At 38.9% G+C, this 26356-nt stretch overlaps 2 protein-coding genes and 1 long non-coding RNA gene across 6 annotated transcripts; 2 read left to right on the top strand and 1 right to left on the bottom strand.

Moving 5' to 3' along the window:
• The first annotated feature begins 4059 nt into the window (after positions 1-4059).
• On the top strand, positions 4060-9959 carry badb (BCL2 associated agonist of cell death b). Of its 3 annotated transcripts, none has more exons than XM_086166507.1 (4): positions 4060-4125; positions 4870-5022; positions 6555-6775; positions 7023-9959. In XM_086166507.1, exons 2-4 carry the CDS (start codon positions 4878-4880, stop codon positions 7158-7160), a joined length of 504 nt encoding a protein of 167 aa, XP_086022633.1. In that variant the 5' UTR covers positions 4060-4125; positions 4870-4877; the 3' UTR covers positions 7161-9959. The 3 variants fall into 3 exon arrangements, with proteins under 3 accessions (XP_086022633.1, XP_086022634.1, XP_086022632.1); XM_086166508.1 differs by having other exon boundaries at positions 4064-4222; positions 6558-6775; XM_086166506.1 differs by having other exon boundaries at positions 4064-4222.
• On the bottom strand, positions 9848-14224 carry LOC147223674 (uncharacterized). Of its 2 annotated transcripts, none has more exons than XM_086166503.1 (6): positions 14156-14224; positions 13342-13629; positions 12920-13065; positions 11746-11885; positions 11112-11270; positions 9848-11028 (listed from the first exon to the last, which is right to left on the bottom strand). In XM_086166503.1, the coding sequence occupies exons 2-6, from the start codon at positions 13584-13586 to the stop codon at positions 10849-10851; spliced, it is 870 nt and encodes a 289-aa protein (XP_086022629.1). In that variant the 5' UTR covers positions 13587-13629; positions 14156-14224; the 3' UTR covers positions 9848-10848. The 2 variants fall into 2 exon arrangements, with proteins under 2 accessions (XP_086022629.1, XP_086022631.1); XM_086166505.1 differs by having other exon boundaries at positions 13342-13632; positions 14156-14208.
• A 5856-nt stretch (positions 14225-20080) lies between these two features.
• On the top strand, positions 20081-22369 carry LOC147223673 (uncharacterized). Its single transcript, XR_015107548.1, has 3 exons — positions 20081-20179; positions 21587-21780; positions 22254-22369. It is a non-coding gene; the product is annotated as an uncharacterized LOC147223673 (long non-coding RNA).
• The last annotated feature ends 3987 nt before the right edge of the window (positions 22370-26356 follow it).

The raw sequence follows: 26356 nt of genomic DNA, 5'->3' as shown, positions 1-26356 counted from the left end.
GTTATGTTGCATAAAATAGCAATCGATTGTGCTTTGAAAATAGGTTTATTTGCCATCATACTTTCCAAAAGCAGAGATGGCCAACTAAACCGGTAAATGCTCTCAAGCTTGAGTTTCCAGTTTCTTAACACTAGAATGATGATGATTCTGTAAATTATAGTTGCATTTGGATAAAAACAGTCAACAGGCCAGGTTTGTAATGAACAAGTCAGCTACATAATTGCCTCCATCATTTGACCAACATTCAGAAAAGACAAGATAATAAACTTAAGGTTTCCGATTGACTCTCCACAAACAAAACGGTGAAATTATGTCACAACCCTCAAATGCTAAGTAACCAATGTGAAGTGGACGCCGCTCTGTGAGGAATGTTTAATATTGTGGTGCCACCCTGTGATTAATTTTGTTATTTGAAACTATGGGCTGGAGCATTTTCTTCAAGAATTTCCTTGGATAATAAGGCTGCATTTGGAAACTGTCATTGCCAGTCTTTGTGATTGTCCATTACAGTGCCTTTGTTCAAAACTGCTGACATACCAATATATCCTGCCAGGTTGACATTGGTTTCCATTGGCAACGTTATAATTTTCTTTCTTTTTCATTAAAAAGTAAACATGACTATGTGCTTACACCGTACATCAGTTCTAGCATGCTATCTGACCTTTTTCTCTGCTTCCAATCATTTATCTTTAAGCTAAGCAACTCCCAAAACCAGTTTCATAGACATGAAGATGCCATGAATCGCCTCAATATCTGCAAACAGATTTCCCAAACTATCTTGCAATAACGAAAAGAAATGTCTCCTCAGTCACTTAGTAACATGCTCTTGAGGAGGGGCAGACTTGTTCAAGGGAGAACTCTTGTAATTTTTACCAGCAGTAAGGCGACAACCCAATTTTAGCCCAAACCGTCCTTTAAAGCATCTCAGTTACGGTGTAGGACTGGCAGTGCACACAGGGGTGGGGTAGGAGGAATTAAAAAGCTGCCATATGTCAACCTTGTGATCACAGAGTGACTTAGCTGTACACCGAGGGAGCAGCCGTCTATAATGAGCATGTAGTGAGAGCAATGATGAAAAGGCTCGTGTGGACTGAGGTTGGAGGAATGTACGGTAGTCACTCCAGTGTAGGTTAGATTTGTTCTTCCCCTGTATTCTCTGTTCACCTCTGGTTTTCCTTCTCTCTACTTCATTTGCGCCATCTCATTTCTGTGGTGGTCCTCTAACATTCTTTTATCTATCGTCAACTTGTCAGCGCTACCAGAATCCCGTTATCTTTCATCTGTTGCTTTATCCATTTCTTTGTCCCCGACTTTCTCTGTCACAGAGTCTGATATTATCTGTATTTTGGAAGTGCCTCTCATCTTTTGAGAATGGGAAGCCAAATCATTTTCTGAACCAGTCTTTCTTTCCTCTAAACTTTCCCTCCACAAATAATTCAAAACCTGCTCTAACCTCAGAGCTAACTGACTGAACCTGCAGAGAGGGGAAAATATTTGAAAGGACATGGAGGGAAACTGTGCTTTCCACAGACAGCCAGTGTCCTGGCATTGAAATGGAAAGAACATTTCACAAGCCGCTTGAAAACGCTGCTGCATTTGCCCTAAAACAGCATCACATACACCCACTCAAACACAAGAACACACGAACACACACACACACACGCATACACACACACACACACACTGAGTGGTGGTTAGGAGACAGTGTGGGAGTGCATACGCATCTGTTTCCCAAAATAACCAGCAGATGAGGGGCAGGGAGGCAGGGCGAGGTTGGTGCACAGGGATATAAATGGATGCTAATTGTATGGGTCCGTCAGTTTTAAATTCGCCAGACTTAACAAAAACTGTTGTGCATGTGTGTATGAAAATGACTCTTGGTTGTTTTGGAAGACCACTTCTGTTTCTCTTCTACACACTGCACCACTTAAAGTAATGATGGTAATATGATGGGTCTTTAATGGTTAAGTTATTTTGTAGGTTTATCCCCTTTCCAAGAACTAAACACACAAACAACATACATATTAATATGGATAAGTCACATGCACAAATCCATCCAAAAAAAGAACTCTCATGTATTATTTCTCTAATCCCTCCAAAAATAGAGTTGGAAAGAAGTGGTTATTTTCTAGACCCGCTCAATCCATACACCAAAGGATGATAAGCGGAGTGTGAGGAGTTTGCATGTTTGTCTAAGCTCAGAAATACAAATTAGTTCTCTCCGGGTGCACTAGCATTTCAGAATAAGGAGGAGCTGCGTCACATTGCTATGAATGCCATTGCCATTTGCAAATGGAAAAAAAAAAAAAGTTTGCTTCTCCTCCTCAGGTCAGTCACAGGCTCTTTAAAAAAAGACTAAATTTGTTTCTAACTTCTCAAGAGGCTGGAGATCAAGGGAGGCAAAGAGGTGGATGACAAAAAGGAGGAGAAAAAGAACAGAGGCAGCTTTGGATATAAATGGTGGATAATTACATGGTGGATTCACTGTGTTGGAAGTAAGGAAAGTGCAGAAGAGACAGGCCCAAGAGGACAACATATTTTTCTATTTTAAGGAACCAACCATATGTTGTCTAGTAATTGCAAAAAATGAACTTCTGCAGGTCAGCCTCGGTATCTTTTGATTATTTGGTTGTTTTGTTTTGTTTTTCCTCAATGACAATAGTTCCATTGTTAAATAAAATCACGTCAAGAAATATTTAACAGTTGACATATGTTTTCCAGCCTTTCCAGAGTAAGCAAAAAAACTGACAATTGCAGCAGTCCAGCATCTGATTCAGTAATTTATTTTGGTAAGTGAGGATATGCAATACCAGGCTCAAATAAATATTATACAGCATTTTTAAAACAGCACCTATCCTGATTAAACCTTTAAGCTGACATGCTTGCACTAAAGTGGGACAATTACTGTCCATCATTTGCCATTAAGTAGACATTACAGGTAAATGTTTAATTTCAAAGAGACCAGCTGAGCAGTGAGAGAGGGAGAAGTAGTGCGGGCCAGCCCAGTGTGCAGTCCTGCCTCCCCATCTGCTGCTCATACATGGTACAACAGCAAACTAGTCTGAGGGTATCTCTTCCCCTTTCCCATTCAAAAAGATAATTCGTCTCCCCCAGTCGCTCAGGTGGATATATATGTCTTACCAAAAATAAACCCACATCAGTGATTTTTAGTGGATGCCTTCTGTGTCATATTGAGTAAGCGCTAAATTTGTTTAGAACTGAACAAACCTCCATGTCAACTATCTGGACCCACCCTAATTTTATCAGGCTTAACATCTGCCAAAAACAAACATTTCAAATATAGTGAATCATGTCAGTTAGACATATAGATGTATTTCACCCTACACCGCCCTCTAAAATGCATCTGTTACAATGGAAGGACATGCATTTATCTATTGCCATCATGCAACTGTCTTGGGAATGATTTCAATGTCAAAAACCCCAAGTGTGTTAATTGACCTTTGAACATGTAAATCCATGTAGAAAAGGCCCTTAAAGCCCCCTAAATCCAAAAATATTGGTTGCTAATCCTGCATCAGCCCTTTCTATATTGGAAAGAAGAGAGAGGATTCAGCTAAAGCTGTTCTTGTCATTTGCTCACACATTAAATATGAAACCTATTTGACAGGTATAAAAGTGTCTAATTATTCTGCTCAAATACCATGAAATTCATGTAAGTGTCCTCTGTTAATCCTTGTCCAAATGTGGATTTAGACACTTTAACAATAAATGAAGAACTACCTGACATCCTAAAGTGTATTAAACATTGAAGTAACCAGTTACACCTGTACTACAGGAACAACAGGGGCACACATATGTGAATGAATGTGACTTTTGTGAAAATGTTTTATGCAGAGCTTCTAAATCCGTATAGGTTGGAATGCCCCGTGGATATGAGTGTTTCTTTCGGTTGCATTTGTTAATCTATTGAATAATAAACTGAGGCGGGTAGAAAAGTCTCCGCTTGGGTCCATAAAACTTTCGCTGCGCCTTAAAAGCGCCATTACGGTAAGCCGGTGAAACAAACAAAGCCCCAGCCCAGTCCTAGCTCGCAACAGTGACGTCAGCGCGCATCGGCGATACGGTGACGCGCGGCGATTGGGCGAAGGCGAAGCAAATTGAACGGTACAGTAAAAGACAAGACACCGATAACAACAACATCTGTGGCCGCTAGAAACACACGTAGTTCTCCCAGCTCCTCTTGTACGAAAAAAAAATTCGGGTAAGAAATCATAGACTTGGTCATTTTCTTTGACTTCCGCGTTTCTTTAAATCGACCCGGCGCTAGCTTCCGCCCTGTAGGAAGTTTCTTTTGTCCTCCTTAGTCAACAACAAAACAAGGGAGACCGTGTGTCGACCCGGGAGGAAGGTGCTTCAGCCGGTAAATAACAGCGTAACAAGTGGTCGACGGATACCAACACGGATCCGTGGGGTCAAAAACAACACGGTTATCTTGACCGCTGTTACGCCGCGAATGCCTTTGGACTGGCCAGTGTCAGGGTAGCAAGTGTAACAGATAGCCTCCGGGTGTATGTCTGGAGAGGGACAGCGTCAGTGTTCCACGGGTGATGCCATTTTATGAATCTCCAATAAGTGGCTAAGCTAACAGCTAGTTGCGGGTAAATGGAAGCACACCTGACAGGAATGTACCTGACATGTATATACCTCAGTTCCTGACTGAGAACACACGCTGGAATAAATGCTGTGTTGTCAGTTCGTGGCTGTTTAATAGTTTTGTCAAGACAGTCCAGAGAATGATTGTTTTAGGTTTCACCTGCTCTTTCTTTTCTGTAAAGCGATAGAGGGGCTTAATCTCTAAAAACACACTCACTGACACGATGTGTGTGTGTGTGTGTCTTTCTTCCTTAGATGTCACGATGGCCGCTAGCTTCACTCTGTCCGACAGTGAGTCCGAGCCCTCCGAGGAGGTAGAGGAGGGAGACTACAACCAGCCGGCTGATCCACGGGAAGAACGGGCTGTCCACGGCCACACCCTCACCCTGCCGGAGCTCCGAGGGGCAGGTAGGGAAGCCCGGGCGACGGTGACCCCGATGACCTCACTCCCGATGTGACTTTGCACGGGGAGCTCCAAACCCTTGTCATTCAAATAGTTGATAATGTGGTGGAAGTAAATGAATCTAATCGTTGGTCAGATTTTTCAGATCCACTTAATCAGGAGAAGTCTAACAAAGACCTTTTAAACATTTTCATATTTTATGAAGTATAACTCGAAATTGCTCATTATAGTGCACATTTTGTGTGTTTTAATAGGCCAGTTTAATACTCAGCTTTCCACCCTTTATGAAGCATTTTCATTTTTGCTTGTTTGTTCATTTTTCTTTGAGTATTACTTAAGACTTTTTCATTATTTTCTCATTTCTGGGAATTTTTTTCTCATTTTGACACAACATTGGCGATCCTATCTTTAAATATACACTCAATTTTGAAATACTTTTATAGATATACAATGCTGCGTTATTCACCAGGTGGTCCCCAAGTAGCTGGAGCCCTTGGGCCTACTATACCTATAGATAATAAATCGAAGCCAAAAGAGCAAATTTCATGCGCTGGAACACCGAAGATATTGAAATTAAATTAGTCGAAGTATTCCGAACACACACTGCGGCATCCCAATTTAATTTATTTTCAATCTATCCTTCCCTGTCTGTGCATTTTGTGTTCGGCTTAGTTTTAAACAAGCATCAGGAACAAAAAACATTGCCAACCTTCATAACCCCCTATTTCAGAGCTACTCAAAACAAACAAATCAGTTGTTTTGAGAAAACATAGTTGTCACAATTCAGACTAGTAATCAACAATGAATATTCTGTTATCCAACGCTAATTTTAAAGTTTGTTTGTTACCATGGCAGCAATGTGTATTTAAAACTCTAGAACCATAAGAGTGGGGTGCCTCTAGTGAGAGCTGGAATCTCCTTTCACATTATTTCTCCCTTCATTTATTAGGGCTGCCTAATAACTAAAAAGAAAAGTACACTTTACATCTGGTCTGCTGCACTGCTAAAATGAAAGTAATTAATTACAATACAATTAATTACAATTAATTAAGATAATTACAAAGTAATTACAGTGTTGCAGAGATGTCCTGCACACACTATATACTTTACAGTCAATTGAGTGCAGATTCACAATGAAAGTTTTCCCATTAAAATAATATTACAATGTCTTAATTATCATTCTCTCTAATATCAGAAATCACACTGCAATTGCTGGATCAGTCCAATTATTTTGAGATGGACACTTTTTCAAAAAGGTGAAGCCATATACTGTTTGGTGCAATGCTATTGCTCTTTATTTTTATCTTATAAAACTGAAATTAGTTCCATTGTTTGGGATGACTCAATTACTTAAATATCATTAAATTTATTGAACCAAACTGTATTTTAGCGCATTATTACGGAATATCATTGTCAAGTAAACTATTTGTTTCGGTAGTGGCCTACCTGAAAACCATGATGAGATGATATTCTTCCTCCGTTTCCCCAAATCATCTTTACTGACAACAGTAACTCCTCTCTCTTCCTTCCTGTACAGCAGCCGGTCGAATCAGGCTGAGCTCCGAGTCCCAAGCTCTCAATCCCCCCAAAGATGAGGAGCTCCAGGTCAGAGGGGAGGAAGAGGCTGGCACACCGACTGATGGCGCGCCTTTCCGAGGACGGTCCAAGTCAGCTCCGCCTGCCCTCTGGGCAGCCAAGAAATATGGCCAGCAGCTCCGAAGGATGAGCGATGAGTTTGACAGCCTCTTAGATAAAGGGGTGAGTAACAGGATCTGAAGGAATAGAAAGATATATATGTCCATTGATCAAGATGGGGGCTGTTTTTGTAGATCTATTCCCTATTGAAGGGAATCGATCTATGATCCATGTTCTGCTGGGATAAAACTCAGGTGATTTGTTCCAGTGTAATTAGATGTCATTAGATAATTGAATCATCAAATTAGTTTTTCTTAAAAGGACCGCAATACGCCTTCCTCACTTTATCATTCATGTCTGTTTGGTCCAGGAAATGAAGAGGTTGAAAAATGTCGGGACTGCCAGGCCAATGCACCATTCCAAAACATGGTGGAGCTACCTCTTTAGCCACCAAGAGATGGAGGGCGAGAACAACCACCACGAGAACCACACTGGCCGCACGGAGTAGGAGGAACAACACCAGGCGAGAGTAATTGGCAGGATAATGGGAGATGACAGCAACGCCGAGAGAACAATGTAATCTGGATGTGTCTGAGTGAGACACACAGTGAGTAACACTGAAATCTGAGCTGTCCCATTCGGAGACATACTTTTTTGTATTTTCATTGGTAAACTACATTTGAATAAATTTTTGTATTTGTGACATTTGTGATGTTGACGATATTGTTGGGACTCTGAAGTGGTTAAATTCAGGCCAATGAAGACAAATCCAATTCCCGTAAACTCGATAAAAGAAAGAAAAAAAAAGACAAGACTATACCAAGCATGCTTACCGTGTCAGTGTGGTCTCTCACATCAACACTATGCAATAGGATGGAGAGAAATGCAGAACTCGAACAGCAGGCTGTCTGAGGCCATTTTGAAAACCTCTAGACTTCCCTTCCTTCTTCCCTTCCCTTGTTCTTCAGCTTCTCGAAGAGGGGAAAAATCAAAGCATTTTTCTGATGCATCTCCAAATATTTCTGAATCTAACTTGCACAGGCTTGTGCAAATCACTGTAGCTGGTTGCTTCTTCACACCAATTTAAAAAAAGAGGAGAGTTTTCTTTATGGAGTATTCAAATTCCTGTTGATTCCCAATATGTTCCCATCCAAACAACTGTGCTCAATTATCATTTACTGCTTTGTAGCTCAAAATTAGCAGAAGAAGAACAATCTTGTACAAGGACAATCTCTGATGATGCAGAAATAATATCTTTTTTAAAAGTTCAGGGTTAGATTATATCTGAAAAAAGTGACATTAAACATACATATAAAAGCACAAACCCATATGAATCTATCTTTTTAAAGCCTTGGATGAGCAGAAAAATATAATAGATCATCTTTGGAATTTATATATGTAAATATTTTGTTAATATTTTATCAAATGGAATGGGCTGGCTCTAAAAAGCAATGTGGTATTCGGCATTTTAATTTACAATTTCCTATTTTACAAGGTTGCCATGCTATTTTATAAAAACCTAGCAATAGGCAGTGTACAATCCATCTTAATAAATGTTATGTGCATATTTAAAGATGTGAGTGACTAAGAATAAAATGCTGTGCACAGTGCATGAAGAAAGTGCTTGTAGAGTCTAGTCACGTTAATGCACAAGCCTATACCAGCGAGGGATGTGAACGTACGTTTGACCGCCATGTACTTGCAGAACTTTTTGACAACTGGTTTCCAGTCCTTTGTGGCTTGTGTCATTGTGCTATTTACTTTTCATCTTCTGGCTGTGATTTCAATCTGTGATCCATGTCTTGTATTCAGGCCTTTTTTTTGGCACCGGCTGCATACAAAGACTGTTCATAGCTTTGACTATAAAGTAGCACCAACAGTACATGATTTGGATGTTTGTCTCCCATCCTGGATTTTCTGACACAATCTTGATATTTAAAAAAAAAAAATCTAAACAAATTAATCTGTTGATGTTTAAGAAGTATTTAAAGGTTGTGGTGATACAGTTAAATTAAAGAAATTACTGTTCAATAGTCTACAACAACAAATTAACGGGCTCACAATGAAAATCTGTTTAAATCCAATACGTTTCCAATTGACAAAGTGAAACTAAAATAAACGATGTTTGGAAGATGTTAGACTTAGTTTACAAAAGTCAAAATGGTGTCATGTCTTGAAGTCAGACTAGTGCCTGCTGAGAATGAGCTGACAACAAATTGTTCTAGTCTTTTCCATGTAAAATCTTAATCTGGGAGGTTTATGTATCTGTGCACTGATTATTCTTATATAAAGCAATCAGGCTTAATTTTTTTTTATCCATATGCAATTTATGAAAATGGTAATAGGTGTATTAAACTTGCATCCTGTTCTCTTCCTCTTAGCTTGAAGGGTTATGTTGTGAAGTTGGCCAACGGGCTGCAATATATACTGCCCTCAGACTTCATCTTAAGTTTCATAGCTTTTCTAAATGGACACAGAAAGCACAAGAGAATTCCAGACAATCTGTATGCTGACACCTTTTATATTCAATCAAATCAGCCATGTTTGATGACTGTATTACATTAACTAAAAAGCTCCTGGCAATTTAAGGATGCTAAATTAAATTATTAAATGGTCATTAAAAGGAGTGATGACACTATTTTATATCATATTTATAACACAGAGGTTAAGTGTTGAGTTCACTGTTGTCATGTTAGTTGTAAACCAGTATCTGTACTTTGACCCAAAGAGTACAGTTGTGTTAGCTGGCAAAGATGTATAGACGGTGTTGAGAACTGAGTTGGAATGTGAATGCTTTACTCTGTTGAAAAGAAAAGCTCAGCTGATACTTAATGTTATAAACTGCCTTGAATATGTTCTGAACAAGCTGTAACCTGTGATATGACACTGCATGGCCAGCATTACCGCCTTAAAACTTCTCAACCAGCTGTCACGTACGATGCTCGAGGAAAAGTAGTAAGACATATTGGTGTATTTTCTGTCACAACTGTACGACAAATGTTGGTATGGCAAGATTTGGGCTGGAAAGAAAATCATTTCGGTTCCCGCCACACATACCAGTCATAGCTTCAACATTCACACAGCTGTGGCAGTGAATACATCTCAGAGTAACAGCCTGCCAGGGCCTGCAACTGTTCTTGGTATTACTTGAATCTGCAGATGAGTGAGGAGAAAAATCGAATTTTTATATTTCTGTTTTTCAAATTGTTTTTGTTTTTGTTTTTTTTTCAGTTTTTGTAAATGTATTTTCTCTACAACTGTGAATTTTCTGGTATATGCTGTCCTGAATAAAATCATTTTAAAAGTGGTTTGAAAGTGACTGGAATTGTTTAAAAATTTGCCAGTAGAAAGAATTGACAATTATTTTATTTTTATCCATGTGACTTTGAGGTTCATCATATACAATCGAAATGGCAAAGTAACAACATAAAGCAAAGCTATTACTAAAATTTGTGAATAGTCCCAATTAATAAGCACATTAATAAGTATACGTTCACTGTTTGGAAAAATTATCTGCTTTCCATTGATTATCAAAGCATGGAGATCAAACACCTCACTACATGATTGTAAGAATTTGGTGGAATTTGTATTATCTAGCTCTTAAAGTAGAAGGTTCTCTAACCCTTATAGACTGCCAATCACTGTGCTGGGGTACAGGTAAATAGCAAGTTTGCAATTTTTTTGCTCCATAAACACACAGACGGTTATCTGGCCTCTTAAACCAGGGCAGATCATTATCCCGAAACATTAGCACATCCCTTTAAAAATCATGGGTAACCTGTACGAGAATACAAAGACTCAACTCTAGGGTGTGTTTTTTTATACCTTACCAGGACCGTTGGACCCTCCTTGAGGATGGATCCCTGTGTAACTTTCATGTGGTCCCCGAGGAACCAACGTGACAAGCTTCTAGACAATGGGTTTGTTAGAAACCAAGAGATTGAGAAAAAGCAGCTGAAACAAAAGGAAGGGCAGTTGGGAGGCAAGTAGATAATAGGTCCGGTCTTCATCAAGTTTTGATGCCTCATTTAACTTCCCACATATGGAGACAACCGGGTACATACAAAATTTTCCATTACACTTTATGACTGTCCACAACAAAGTATATATCATTTGGCAAATTTCTCAATGACTACATTACTACCAGAACTGAAGGGGGGAAGTTGGGAGAGGGTGTGAATCCCAGTGGTGGTCCATCAAGCCACTTGTGAGGGATCCCAGCAGAATCTGTGGTTACAGTCCAGAGCTGACAGGCTATTCATGTCTTTGTCACTCAGCGTAAAATCAAAAAGCTTGGCGTTCTCCTTGATTCTATCTGGATTGGCTGACTTCGGGAGCACTGGGATGCCCTGCTGCACAGCCCAGCGCAAAAGGATCTATGAAGAAGAAAGACAGGGAAATGAACAATACTTATAGATTTTGAGTTAAGAGGGCAAACAGGCCTTGGTAATGCTTTTACCTGTGCAGGGGTACGTTCATAGTTCTTTGCCACCTCCATGACCAGAGGGTCAGTGAGCAGGTCTCCCCTTCCAAGAGAGGTGTAGGCTTGGAAACACACTCCATACTGCTCACACACACTCCTTAGCTCTACTTGGCACAACCGTGGGTGGAACTCCACCTTACAAAAAGACATATTCAAATTGATGAGTTTAAAATGGGTTCCCAAAGCAGGCCTCCACACTCTTGTTATGATAAACAAATGCAATTACTCCTAGGTCATAAAAAATTAAAATATTACTTATAATCATAATAATGTCCATAAATGTTACTACACCTGAAAACTAATTCAAAGATTATCAAATTATCTCATTTATTTGGTTAAATCTGATGTGTTTGAAAAGGCTTGTGAGCATCACATTAGTAAACTTCAACCATTTCTCAATAAAATATATTAACTTCAATAATTTACGTCTTCCATTGTGCAGTACTTTATTACTCTATTTAATATATACAAAACACCAGTCAAGAAATTGTCAAATGGGAGAAAAATACAGACAGTGTTTCCGAAAAAACAAAATTGTGACTGCACCTGTAACCACAGCCTAAAAATAATGAATATCCACCCAGAAACCAAACTAAATGCTTCATTTCACCTGCAGCACAGCAGGAGGGACCTTGCAGTTCTGCATCAGTTCTTCCATGTGTGCAGGTGTGTAGTTTGATACGCCAATGGCCTTCAGCTTCCCCTCGGCGTGCAGCTGCTCAAGTGCAACCCAGCTCTGAGCTCTGTTACCTGGGATGAAATATTGATTATGACTTCACACATTGTGTGTGAGAAGGTGTGCTTGGCCAGATGTACTGAGTGACCTCTGGACAATTGTTTGTGAACTGCTGAATTGTGGAGATGTTGACTTTGAAAATATCTTCTTTCTCTCAAAGACAATGGGGCAAAATGTGGCTTCTTTTGCAATGCCCTGTGTGCTAAAGATTGTATTTGAAAAATTAAGATAATCCAGTCATTATGGAACATCATACAATAATCAGCACATCATGATAACCTAAATAGGTAAAAGCTATTATCAGATTATGAGTTTTCAGCTTTCAGCCCTTTGCCCAATAATCTCCTTTTATTCTATGTGCTTAATAGGATTGGGTTGTTTCATTTTATCAGAGCATTGGCAAAAAATGTTATCCCAGAATACAGTTAAAATATATTGGCGAGAAATACAACTTATTTGAGTTAATACCATTTCCAACATAGCCATGTCACTGATAACATGATAGGCAGAATATACGAAAAATTAATGAAAGAATGAATTTTTTTTTTTTTTCATTGTGTTTTACTTTTACTTCTCATTTGTACACCACTTGATGAGCAGTGCTTAAAACATATAATTTTTTAATTGTTATTATTATGATTATATTATTATAATTGGTACTAAAATGCAAGTAGACAGATCAAAATTATTGACATAATCTAATTATTCCCAAATTAGCAGTTTAAAGTGTGCATGCACACTACACTGTGTTTAAGAAAAAGCAGACATGCCAAGACAGTCACTTCAATTTTGGATCCCATACCACAATAATTAAGAAGGTAAAAAAATAAATAAACAGTAGGACACTGGAATTAGCCATTTGCTTTTTGCTATTTTTCCTTTAATTTTTTTTTTTTTTTTTTTAAAGACTCAGTCACGGGGTACGAGCTACTTAAAATGCACAAAGCACATGTGTTATAGCTGGCAGAGCTACAAGATTAGATCATTTGGGCGCACTTTTTCAAGGTTACTGGAGTCAGAAGCACAGTTAACTCCGTCTGAGCCTGACCTGGGTTCTGTTGGTCAGTCACCTGTAGTCCCTGTGTGCCAGGCCAGTGGATCAAGTAGAGGTCAATATAACCCATATCCAGCTCAGACAAGCTCTGGAGAGCTCCATCCTTTGCCTTTTCGGCCTGATCCTTCGGCGCCAACTTACTGCAGGGAAGACAAGAAAGAGCTGCATTGTGGAGGTGCGGCTGAATAATGAGCTAGAAATCAGCTAAAAAAGTGACCCTTAGGAAGGAAAAATCATGGGAGGCATGAATGGCATCCCAGCTGACAGAAATGAGACTTGTTTGTTTTACAAGTTATCGTGAGTGAATCCCATGACGTAATAAATTAGAGAGGTAATTTCACAATTCAGAGAAAAAACAATGGGCTTCCCAACTGAGAGGCCAAACAAAAAAGGGACAAAAGAAGTACAATGGTTACCTGGTTATGAAGATGTCCTCTCTGCTCAAACCATACTTGGGCAGCAGCTCCCTCAGGGCCCGGCCCAAGTCAGCTTCATTACGGTACACAGTAGCTGTGTCAAATGCCCGGTAACCAGACTCAAGGGATGCATCCACAGCTCTGTAGACATCCTCTGGACACAATTTGTACGTCCCCAAACCCAGGAGGGGCATCTGAGCCCCGGTATTTAGGAGAACAGAGGAGATGGAGGGCGATGAGGACATCTGGACTGAGAGGCACTAACTCTTCTTATAGCTGAATTCTTTTCTGCTAATGAGAGAGACATCAGTGAGAAGTACATGGAATATGTGCACTGTTTACATTTTCCTGCTTTTCAGGAACTCTTATTTTAGTGGCTCCGGGATGGTCAGTGTCAAAGCCGCAAATGAGAAACAATGGTGCCACAGACGCACGGAGCCGCAGCAGCTGAAGCTATCACAGCGCATATTATTAGATGCCGGTGTGGCACGTTCTCTAGATTTATTCATGTTGTGATAGGGGATGGGGATATAAAAAGGCTGACGCCGATACTGTAGCATGGAAAATTGTAACATTAATAAATTTTGATAACAAACAGGTAAAACAAAGGAAAGTGTATAAAGGTTGTTAAATATACCTATAACAATATTGTGAAAACGCTAGCTGGCATTCAAAAGCGAGTCCAGCTCAAAACCACATAAACTTGCCCATTCGTTTTTTTCAACCTTTAAACGAGTGTTTTATGGAAGTTTCAATCCACACACCGACGGAAAGTTCTCAAATAAAGAGATTTTCAACTCAAACGACAGGTTACCTTCTCAACAAGGCTGAGGACTTGTGCTTGGTCACACACGCGGTCATCTGACTGCAAGCGGGAGGTCACATGACAACGAGGGGCGGGCACATGACAACGAGGGGCGGGCTTAGCCGTCGCCATAGTGACATGTGCTCTGGCGCCGCTGATTGGTAGAAAATGTGGCGAATGGCGGGAGAAGGGATCGGAAGGCGGGAATCTGTCTGTTCGGTCAAGACGCGGGACAGAATTGCTGAAAAAGGTGTGGCTTCTTATTACAGTCACTGTATTAAATGTGACGTCCTTGCTGACAGAATGAGTTCATTGAGGTCGTATAACTCTGCTATATATATATTTATTTTTACAAGAAAAATAGATGAAACAATATCCTCATTCAAGCCAACATGGATGCTAACCAGCCTCATGTTGTCTCGTGATCTCATGATCTCATGATTGTCAAACACTGCTGATCTTATAATCATAAAGGTTACGGAAGTGTAAAGATATACTAACTGAAGATGGTAGGTGATTGGTTTCCACATCATTCCAGGTCCGCCATGCCACTGCAGGCCTTCTCCTTCCCGATCCCTGAAACACGATTTTTCAGAGCAGGCAGTTGCGTGTTCAAGTTCAAAATAAGGGGAGGCAACAGTTTCAGGTATATCCAGTTGCCTGCTCACTCCACAAGATCTCTGTACACTATTATTACATCATTGTTTATTCGTCACCTTGTCAACATCAACTGGAAAAATACAACCTCAAAACTGGAGTTAAATGAAGAACTGCTCATTTCTAGCGAGAGGCTTTTTAAATGTATTTTTTAGTATTCTGGTCATCTTCTTGAAAATATTGGCATGCTTTGAGATGACATCTTGCTAAATTTTGAGTTTTTTTTTTTGTGATATTTTAAAAGGTTATTTTTTCAAAATACGCCAGTTTTAAAGGAATATGTAATATATTATAATATGTATATAATTATTTAATTTATATGGATAACCATTTAAATTACTCGATAATTTATAACTTCCATAACTTTTCAAGCTCTCATCTTTATTGATAAATATTTTCTCCACCTCTTTTTTTTATTCTTTTAATCATCAATATACTTGGAAAGTTATGGAAAGATTAGTGTTAACTACAAATTGTATACTAGCACAGTGCAAAACACATTCTGCAAAACAGTGCTGGTTTCGGTATTATCTAAATTAGATATATTCATTTCAATTTTTATGCGTATGGTTGTTATAAGTGTCTTGTCATGTAGTTACAGTATTATGGACTTCAAAATGCTGCTAAGCTCATGAAGAAACTTAATCTATTTATCACCCTTCAAAAAAAAATTGTATTTCAAACATATTTTTTACATCATCTATTTGTTAACTTTTGAAGTGTACCATTTCCCCATTTCCAGTGTGTTATGTATCATGACTCACTCCACTGATATCCCCATTATAAATCTTTCCAGAGTTTACCGTCTAAATCATTTGTGCTTTTCACAAGTGGCCACGAAAACTAATACACACAAAGTATGTTTAAACGATGGGCTGGAGCCTGAAAGGGATGCCAAATACTTCTCTGTCAATATGTTTTTGAGAGCAGTAAAACATCTCAAGCCCAAAGTTAACAATATAAACACATACAAGTACAAATGGGTTTTTCAGCTTTTTCATTGCATTTAACTGTTCCTCTTCTTCTTTTTTTCTGCCACTTACAAAATATGATTTCTATCTCCATAATAGTATGGGATTAAACTGGGCTCCAGGCAAGAGACCAAATGTTGATCACTTGCTTCTTTTAATGCTGAACTTTCAATTTGGCTCTCTTTGACAGCTGCTACCGTGTGTTTGGATATGGATTATTTTGAGGAAGAAACTCAAAAAAAACATTGGTTAACCTTTATTTCTTAAAAAAACAAGGGCTCACACTTAATCCTGAAGATCCTTTGAGACCAAAGACAAACTTTCTCATCGTGTCTGTTGATACTGGAGGCTAAGCTGCACTCCCGTGTTCTATTTTTTTTACATTTTGATATTTCTAGCTCAAGCATCAAAACCTTTTATTTGAAATTCTGCACAAGTAAAACAATCTATGAATGAGACCATTTTATTGTATTATTTATTTCTTCAGTAGAAATGAGTTGACTCAAGGAAAGTGCTTCAACCAAGAACTGGAGGTAATAAAAGGTCCTCCATGCCTTGTCGCTCTAAGCAGCTCTCTGTTCACATTTGTTGTAACATCTCAATGCTGCTACGAGTCCAGCGTCCTCATTTGTTTGTTTCTTTGTTTTGTTTTCTCATCATCTGTGCTTTCAGGAAATCATCAGAACTGTTCTTGGCAACCTAAACAATCTGCAACCCTTTTCCAGTCCCCACTTCAGTGTGTTTCCTTGTATCCTTTGCCTGAACTTGTGATTGGTGGTTTCATACAGATCACTCTCTCCATGGAAAAAAAAAATCTGCAATAAATTAGAGAGAAAATCATCATGCAGTTACTGGGGAATTATAAGAAATTGACAAGGAACTATCAGAATATTCAGATTTTTCCTATGTGCATCGTTTTTATCCAACAGCATCAAGGGACAAGGGAAACATTCAAAAGTATGTTTGGATTGGAGACATTTTGATGTTGTAAATAATACAAAATTGTCAAAGTGTTTTAAGTAAGTTGAGATTCATTAACTACATTTACCATCTTCAGTATTAAATACACTCAAAATCTTTTGTGTTTAGCACAAAACAAGTGGAATGTACTTGTAGACCAAAATCTACTGTTGACTTCTTGACTTTAGAGAGCAGATAAGAGGCAGTGGGAAGCCGTGTCTCATGTGATAGGCCAACACAATGGAAGAAACCTCAAAGTTTATCCATTTCTCCTCGTGCTCTACCTAGAGAAAAATATGCTGAACAGTGAGGACAAGCACACACACAGTGAGTACGTCAGCAACATCAAGAGTAAAACAAACACAACTTATTCATTCATAATCAACGGCTTTCCACTGGTCCATTTGCATGTGTTCAAACAGTTTTAGTATTCATTTGAAAGTCAGCAGCGGATGTGGTCAAAGTAAACCCACTAGTTAACAGACACACTCAGATTATTTTGACGTGAATATCTTATTTCAGGCGATAAAGCAAAGGAGCGGGTAAGTCTATCAAGTTCAGCTTTTGTTCCTATGCAATGTTAAAATCTTACAATCAAACTAATGTGAAAAAAAGAGACAGGAAAATATTAATTCCATCACTGTGAATAATAAGTGTGGTTTTTGGACAAATTAGGAGAAAAGTACTGCCTCTGTTCTCAAGCCTCAGCTAAAGCGCTGGAGGAGTGATTCATCACTAGAGGACGCCATACTAAAAGATTTAATGGATGAGTTGGAGGCTGAGAGCAGGGCGTCAGTGGTCAGGTGAGTGGTCTCTACCTGTCTTTATCGGTTTACACAGCAGGACTGCCTTCTTACTAGATTCAATTCTTTATTCATTTATTTGCCGATTTCAGAAGAAAAACTATTTCAGCCTTTTAACCAGGTATTAAATGGACTAAGGAAATTACCATGAAAGAGTCTGTCAGTGTTCTTACTATAACATTTAGAAAACGATTGCACTTATAATTGTCGCTGTTATTATTGTTGGTATTATTTTTATCATTATTATAATTTTTACAGAATACATTAAAGCTGTCAATATCTTTATCCTTTTTTTTTACTTTATATGAATAAAAATATGTATAGTATTTGTCAATGTATTTAGCCCTATATGCAGCAAGCAGGTTATCTTGTTTTCAAATGTAGTAACCTGTTTATTTCAAAAACCACAAAATACATAAAACCTTAACCTCAGTATGTCAGAGGGCACAAAAACAAGGTATCATGGCTCAAGTAGACAATCGGGATCCAATTGCAAATTTAGACAGCTTTCTGAGAGTTTGGATGGACAGCAATTAACCCCAGAGTAGAAGAAAGGAAGGTGCCAAGCCTGCTGGACGAGGATGAAGTTTTAGTCTTCTTTCTGCTATGAAGATAAGATAAGATAAGATAAGATAAGATAAGATAAGATAAGATAAGATAAGATAAGATAAGATAAGATACGATACGATACGATACGATACGATACGATACGATACGATACGATACGATACGATACGATACGATACGATACGATAAGATAAGATAAGTTCTGGCCCTCAGGACAGACAGAGAGAGAACATCCTGGGAGCGAAGCCGATAAGTTCCAATTGGTTGTTCTGTTTTTCCCTTCCTTTAGATTGACAATTAGATTTGAATGACATGATGGGCTCCTACATTGATTTTTCTAGGCTGTATCTCCTGTGCGTTCATATCATTTTGGTAGTCGGGCTTAAGGTGATGAAAGTAACACATGAGGAACCCTGGCTTGTTCACATGTGGATCATTTGTGTTCACGCACACTTGTACACATTGTCAACACATTAAAGATATTGTTCATATTCATAGAGCGCCACTCTGACAGCATCTTGATTCACCCGTAAGCATACACGCTCCACTAAATCTTACTATTATGAAACAGACAAGCAGAGAACAGGCGCCACCGCAATAACTCTTGACAGTCAGATCAGTGGGGCGCAAACTTATTATTATTATTATGATTTTTATTTAAAATGCTCTTAAACAAAAAGACAAGGTCTTATTCCCCTGCTTAAATAAACAGAATGATCTCAGTTTTGAAGGAACACACACTCAGATGCACTAACTGTGTAAACATCCTCCAGCATTATCCAGTTCCCTCAAGTTTTTTCAGCAATTATATATGTAGTAGCAACTCTCTCTCACACACAAGCGCACACACAGACAGACATACATCAAAAGATTAACTGTGTTAATCACACCCACACACACACACACACTAACACACACACACTAAACTGTGTGTGTGTGTGTGTGTGTGTGTGTGTGGACTATGGCCTGCAGTGACAGGTAGTTGTTTTTGTATTAAACCAGCTGGAAAATTCAGTTTCTAAGGTCAAGTGTGGACAGTAAAAGACAGTTCTTTGTCCATCATCATGTGTTTCATATGGCTGTCTGACTTATTTTACATGTAGTCAAAAAGTTAGAAATTCTTGATTTTTCTGCTATTTTCTGTGATTAAGAACATTGGTCACGAGTGGATGTTTTTGTGATTGTCTCCCTCAGCATCAGGATAAGGGTAATTTATTGTTCTTCCAAGCACCACCAGATACACGCGGACATGAATGTGTCTGTGTGTAGCTCCTCCACTCTGTTGTCTCCAGATTCTGGAGGATGGCTCTGATACCACATCTGCTGAGTCACAGATCTCCTCTCCGCTTTTCTTTTTCAATAAATTTGATACATTGAGTAATTAACTATTTAATGTAAATCAATTCAGTCAGCAATATCAACAAATCCCTTCCTGGCTTATGTCTTCTCTCCGAACATTACAAATACAGCAAGTAGGTAAATAGATAAATGAGAAGCTGAAAATAATGGCTATAAACATAAGGAGGATAGAACCAACAGGTTTGAGAACGGATCTGCTGCATTTGTTATGTAAATGTCTTTACAGCAAGTTGAATAAAATAATTCTCATATACACAGCTGGAAGACATAATGTCAGACTCAGTTTGATGTATGTGAGTTGGACCACTGCTCCCTAACCCTTAATGAAAATGGAATAATAGCTTGTGCACTCAGACTGTTAACAGTTCCTCTTGGCTTCACATGAAAAGTAAAAATGGTGAACGGATATGACACTACACTTTATTAATAGACTCAAAACTCAGGTCCAACCAAACAGTCCAGTAGACTGGATACCAGTCATGACTCCTTCAGAATCTAAAATGTCTACTGAGGTAAAAAAGTGCTGTGATTACCTGAGGCGACCCAGTTCTGACATGTTCAGATTTCTCAAAGCTGTGACTTTATAGCATACATTCTAAAATTTAAATAGTGACATTTATCTCAGTTTGCTGGATGCCAGGCGCTCTGTGAAGGTGCGTAAGGACAAATCACACCCTGAAGAGGAAGTCAAGGAAGATTCAGGACGTGCTAACAGGGTGAGTCATTCCCTTCTTCCGTCCAATCGATTGTCATCACCTTTAACTAAATAACAGCTTTTTTGAAGGTACATGTTCGGCGCTGAAGTTCACTTCATTTCAGCCCACTTTTGTTTCGATTTGCAAATTTCTTTTGAATTTCCACGTCCCAACACCCTCTCATTTCCTCTGGACCATACATATACAAACACACACGTCGCATCTCAGTCGTTACTGCTGCCTGGGGCTAACATTAGTGCAGAAAGGTAGGATAACAAGTGTGATTAAGGTTAATAATAGCATTACATCAGGCAGAGTGTGCACATGTTTCTGTGTGACTGCGTGTTTGTAGAAGTGTTTCTGGTGATGTGCTTCAGTTTGATTAGCAACAAAGTCCTTAAATTACCCTCAGCTCAGCCTTCCCCATTTGTGTCATCCGAGCCTTTCTTTAACACTTGTCCACTCTGACTTTTTCCCCCACCACATTTGTTTCAAGTGGAAAAAATGATTTGCACTTATTATGGCTGCCAACTGAGTGACTTATACTCTGAGGGGAAGTGCTATTACAAGGTCATAAAGGTTTCAAAATTATTATATTTAGACAAAGTGGTGAGCTGAGAGATTCTGTCACTGTAAAATTTGTAAACGGTTGGATATGGAAGCTCAGTACATACGTGACACCTGTGCAGGTCAAGGGATAGTGGATTATTTTCATCAAAAATTCTGAACAGCATAAGCATAATACTCACAAGTGCTAATTTACACTGTTGGATAGACAACACATTAGAACTGACTGAATATGTATTTTACATAAAGGCATTTCATGACAAAAGTCATGCTTAAAAAGAGGTTAAAAAAACTACATGAATGAAAAGCATGGGTCCAACCCCTCAACTGCCTGCAGCTCCAGGCCTAGAGCTGAATTTATCTATATTTTACCTTTTTATCATAAAGAATCTCTCTTCAGCCTGTAGCAGTGTTATAATGATGTTACAATCTGTATTTATGATAATCTGCGCAGGAACATCTGCCCCAGACTTATTCTCTTCTAATGGCACTTCTGGCCGCCTGCAGCTCCCAGTAGTTCTTTCTCAGTTACTGATTGGTTGACGTTCTAGCACGATGGCGCCTCTGATCTGATGATCTCAAGAATCTAGCAGGCTAAAGATTAATCTAGCGGACTAAAAGTCATTTGTTTCTTCAAATGGGACTGCAATTAGTCCAAAATCCACTGTTCACACATTACCTTTGATATTTATGGTACCACAGGAAAATGAGGTACTTTCCTTTTCTCCATTTTTTTGTTGCTGTTTTCAAATAAAACCCAACATTTTTTTCAAGAGTTGGGCATAAGGCATCATTCTCTTGTTTCAAATTGTTGTCTTATCAAAATATTCAGATTTGAATCAGCTCCATTCAATCTCACAGACACAAAGGAAGGGCGTCACTGAATTCCAGGTGATGCCAGGCGACGACATATTCAGGTTAAGACAAGAGGAGGTGGCTGCCAGGTCAACAGAAAACAAACAAGATGACGAAAGAGAAAATAACAATGAGAGAGAAAACACTGACCCCGTCAGCGTGTCCCCAGCAAGTCCCGGGATTCTGACTCAGCTGTGCAGGTTGGTGTAACGGTATAACTGCTTTTCTACTACAGGAGCCAAAACAACCACAACATTAGCATTACATCTCCAAAGCAGACATGCTCTTTTAACACCGTTAATCCTCGCACGGCAAGGGTAAGTGTCAGATTCTAGATGAGATGGAGATTAATAGATTTTTGATTGACTTTTGGAGCCACAGGAGGAACAAGAGGTGCTGTGGAACAACAATATAGCTGTCAAAGATGAAAACAGATTGGGGAAATCCAGTTTATGTCAGTGGAAATCAGTGTGAATATCCATGTGAAACGTGTGTGTTGAGACAGGCTTGCACGTCAGATGTACTCGGGCACACCAAACACATCTCTGCCAAACTATTCCTCACCCTTGGATGTACAGTAGCATAATTATGGGAGGAGTACCAAGTAGCATGAACAGCAGGTACTTTTCTCAACTTGAAAAAAATTAAAGATTCATTATCTCCGTTTTTACAGAAAAATCTTCCCCTTCTCCTGGTTCTTCAGAGATGTCTGAGGAGAGGGACTGGGCCCACCACTGGAACCACACTTAGGCTGTTAACGTTTTGCAGTTAACACAAAATATTCCATTTGTTAGTGTAGTTTTTTTTCTGTTTTATATTTTAAGTTCTCTTAGTGTTTGTGTTAGGCAAATTTGTACAAGTCAGATGTTTCCGTGATTTGATTTCTCTGACGTGAGTCCATTGTATGTCAATAAATATTTTTGTTGCAAATAAATGACTTCCATGATTTTTCTATAATGAACAACCATTGGCCTCCTGGAACATTGTTGTCTGTATCCTGGGTGATTGGAAGTGATTCCAGTTTCTACATACAATGAATGTTCATAATGTTTTTAGATTCATCAAATGAATGTGTGCAAGCCATTTAATGTCATTGTTCACACACAGCGGTGTGGAGGAACACTTTCCGGGCCTTTATTCTGGTAATTGATGTAGACAATGCCAACTCTTAATATTTCCACTCCCCTTTGAGTGTGTGTGTGTGTGTGTGTGTGTGTGTGTACTCATAAGTGCATGCCTGTTGCTTCACCTTGTGGAAACTCCACTTTGCTCCTGTCAATCTAAATAAGCTAAGTGGTCTACCTGAGTTGGGGTTTGTGTTGGAGGCTGGGTGTTTCCACCTACCATTTCCAACAAAGCCACATTAACTCGAGCAATTAGAGGATTTGAGAGGCGCACATTTAAACATATTGGCAAATTCACTGTTGACAATCTAAACGAGATTTATGTACATACTAACTCCACCTCTTCCAAAGGATGATAATATTGTTGAATCTATTTCATGTAACTTAAGTAACTATTTCATGTTACTTAAGTTTTGAAAACTGAAGCTCATCAACTTCATCATTTTTAATGAAAACATTTTTATTCATTCCTTTTTTTGTTAGTATTGTCAATGTGTAAGGGTTTACTCTGTGGACATTAAATATAGCCTTAAATGGACTTGTGTAGTTGCACGTGGGTGTATACACTTGGGGGTAAATGGGTCAACTGGATTGAACCATCATCTAAGAAACAAGAAAACTTTGTCTAAACTTCTCATATTGTCACTGAGCCAAAAAAGAAACACACCCATAATCTACCTTGCACACACAGACACACACACTGTATCCTGTCAAATGCAATTATATCTATATAGTAATCTGTACGAACGTAACTGAGCAACTTTATTGTGTTTGTTCCTACAATGAGACATAATACAGTTTATATCCGTGGAGGTTCTAAGTCAGCCAGGTCATGATGGGTTCTTGTTGAAATCTTCTTGTCATGACAACTGGACTTGGATTTCTTTCACTTGAATCAGAACTAAAGAAGCCTTTCAGATGAGGACACTTGAACGTCTTCAAGTGAAGAAATTCAAGTCCAGTCACCATGACAAGAAGTTATAGTTTATAGTTTATCACCCACATGCGCATACACTGATCTTAAAATAACAGGGAAGTCATGGAAGGGGACAGAATTAATGATATCGTTATTCAAGATGCCATGGTTTCCAAGGCAGCTGAAAGCGACTGGGTCACTGAATGATACAAACATCAGTCACCCCACTGAGTCACACTGTATGCGTGCGAGTGTGTGTGTGTGTGTGTGTGTGTGTGTGTCTGTGAGTGGGTCCAGTCATGTTCATTCACATCTTCTTATCCCTCTGATGAGCTGCTATGGGTCATTCAGCTTCATAGACTCTCCCACCCACTCTCTCTCTCTACCTATCTCTCTCTCTCTCCCTCCTGTTGGCATAAAATCAGATAAAACACATCATGTTGCCCTCCATGCAGCTTTCTGTCAACAGACTAATAGTTGTGTTTGTGTGTGTGTGTGTGTGTGTGTGTGTGTAGGAGTGAGATGATGATGTCACACACTCCATTTTCCATTGGCATAACTAGATGTGGAATGTTTGGGGTGGGGGGTGGGGGGGTCGTAAGATGATAATTGTGTTTTCCTTAGGAGGTGTATGTGTGTGTGTGTCTGTGCGCGCGCGCGTACACACAGTGCGCACACATGCTCGCATGCACCAGATATGCAGTGTCCATACAGTGTGCATCTGGAATCAAATATTAAAGTCATTCTTGCCAACATGTAATTTTGGTTTTTAGCCAGGAGCATTTAAATGTCTATTTAATTAATATTAAAGTATTTGTGTTAAGTGTTACCTTGTATAGAGAAGCGAGTTGCTACATATTTGCAGTGTAAACATGTCCTCATGTCACACCAAGGTTGTGTCCTTTTTTTTCCAACAGGTACATGAGGCTACTATATCTTGATATTTCATGGCAAGAGATTAACAGATGACCATGATAAAAAATCTGGCAGATATGATAATATTCATTCATTTATGAAGGGTTCATAGTAGAAAGACCACACAAAATTTAAGGATTAAAATAAAATACTTTTAAGACATTAACCTTGAGCAACCACTTATGCTCTCCTTCCATTTTGAAAATAGCTGTAATTTTAATACAAGGCATGTCTTGGTGAACGTTGATATAATCCTAATTTTGGTTCTTCCAACCTCAGCTCCTGTTGTGAGTCCCTCATGCTCCTGCCATGAGCACACTGATTACATGGAGCCCTAAGTCCACCATCATGGAAATATGTCCAACTGAAACCCAGTAAAACTGCAATTTTGATTCCACTGCGATGGCAACATAAAATAAAATGGTCAAATTACAGGCTCTCAGTCTGGACAACTGGCTCTATTATGATAGTTCCCCCCACCCCCCAATTTTCCAACAGATTGATCACTATTCTTCTGCAGTCGAACAAACTGCTGGTTTGTGTGATCCACTGGGTAACAATGTCATTGTTTTTCCACTAAGCATTTTTTTAAATGATTTGCTCCCTTGGGACTCTCTTAAACATTTAGTTAATTGATTCCAAAGGTCATAACTTCAATTGTATATACAGACCATATCCATAAGCAATGACAAGCCAGGTACAAGAACCCCTTCTAAATAGAAACCATAATTTACATAGTACAATTTAATAATTTAAATTGATTTCCACAGATTTAAATACATTTGCAATACCTTTTTTATGTCTACATTTATGTTCTAAATAAATTAAAGTTAAAATCTTTTTCAGTGTTTTCAGTCATTGCTATGACATTTACTTGACTAAGACCTCGACCTCAACCTGCTCTCAATTGCTAAATCTATACTGCAGAGAGGAAGAAATGCAATAATGTTTTATTAGCACCAGAAAAGATGGATTCATGTCCGCATGAAAATAGTAAACTTCATTTGCTATTAAGTGACTATTTATCACTTGGATTTTTTTCCCTTGAAGATACCAAAAGACGTTCCCTCAGTTGGTTTTTATAATGCCAATATCAGCGGGTTGAAGAGGCTAAATCAGCTGCGTAAAAAGCAGTGTAGCATTAATACCTGACCAAGTTAATTTTCTCCAGAAAGACAAAGAAAAAGTTATTGAACCTTAAGACATATGCCCCTTTACTCTGAAACTGGGTTCTTCCAGAGATCTACCAAAAGTGAAAAGACACTGTGAGGTTTTGGCAGATTGTCTAAGAACTAAAACATATGAGCAGAAACTGGGACAGACCCTGCTGAACGTGTTTCTAAGCATGTCATCCAGCCATTTAGATGCTGCTGCAAAAATTCCAGAAAAGAGGTTATGAAAATAGTTGCCTTTCTCCAAATTGCCACCAAGTGTCACATGCACACACACAACAGAGTTGAACACAGTGTATCTCCTGACCCAACCCTGGCCTTTCGCCTGCAGCCACAAATGGAGAACACAGACATGTGAGCTCTCCATCACTTCTGATGCCTTACATTAGCATGATTTGTCATTCCTATGTGAGGTAGACCATTGTGTGAGTGTGTGTTAGTGTGTGTGTGTATGTCCTTACTATTGTGGCTGTGCGTTGATGGAAAACCTATCTAGTTTTCCTCTGTGTCACAGCCTAAAGGTTTAAAACACAGTGAGGGGAGGGTGAGGGCCTCAGAGATGCCAACACACTCCTCCAGAGAGTCAAAAGAGTTTTGGGGCCATTAAGTTATTCTTGTTGTTTTTTTTTTTTATCAAGAAATTAACGTG

Source organism: Fistularia commersonii, chromosome 19 (assembly GCF_037954325.1).
Source record: "Fistularia commersonii isolate RoL2024-O1a breed Wild chromosome 19, RoL_Fcom_v1.0, whole genome shotgun sequence".
Lineage (NCBI taxonomy): Eukaryota > Metazoa > Chordata > Actinopteri > Syngnathiformes > Fistulariidae > Fistularia > Fistularia commersonii.
Note: the sequence above shows the minus strand (reverse complement) of the source record. Positions and strands in the feature narration are given on the sequence as shown.

Bases quoted from the DNA above. Each gene is read 5' to 3' on its own strand.
- LOC147223674 (XM_086166503.1), bottom strand. From the start codon at position 13,586: ATGTCCTCATCGCCCTCCATCTCCTCTGTTCTCCTAAATACCGGGGCT. The intron at 13,066-13,341 runs GTAACCATTGTA...TCTTCCCTGCAG, and splicing joins GAGGACATCTTCATAACCAG to TAAGTTGGCGCCGAAGGATC. The intron at 11,029-11,111 runs GTAAAAGCATTA...TCTTCTTCATAG, and splicing joins ATGAACGTACCCCTGCACAG to ATCCTTTTGCGCTGGGCTGT.
- badb (XM_086166507.1), top strand. From the start codon at position 4,878: ATGGCCGCTAGCTTCACTCTGTCCGACAGTGAGTCCGAGCCCTCCGAG. The intron at 5,023-6,554 runs GTAGGGAAGCCC...CTTCCTGTACAG, and splicing joins GCCGGAGCTCCGAGGGGCAG to CAGCCGGTCGAATCAGGCTG. The intron at 6,776-7,022 runs GTGAGTAACAGG...TGTTTGGTCCAG, and splicing joins ACAGCCTCTTAGATAAAGGG to GAAATGAAGAGGTTGAAAAA.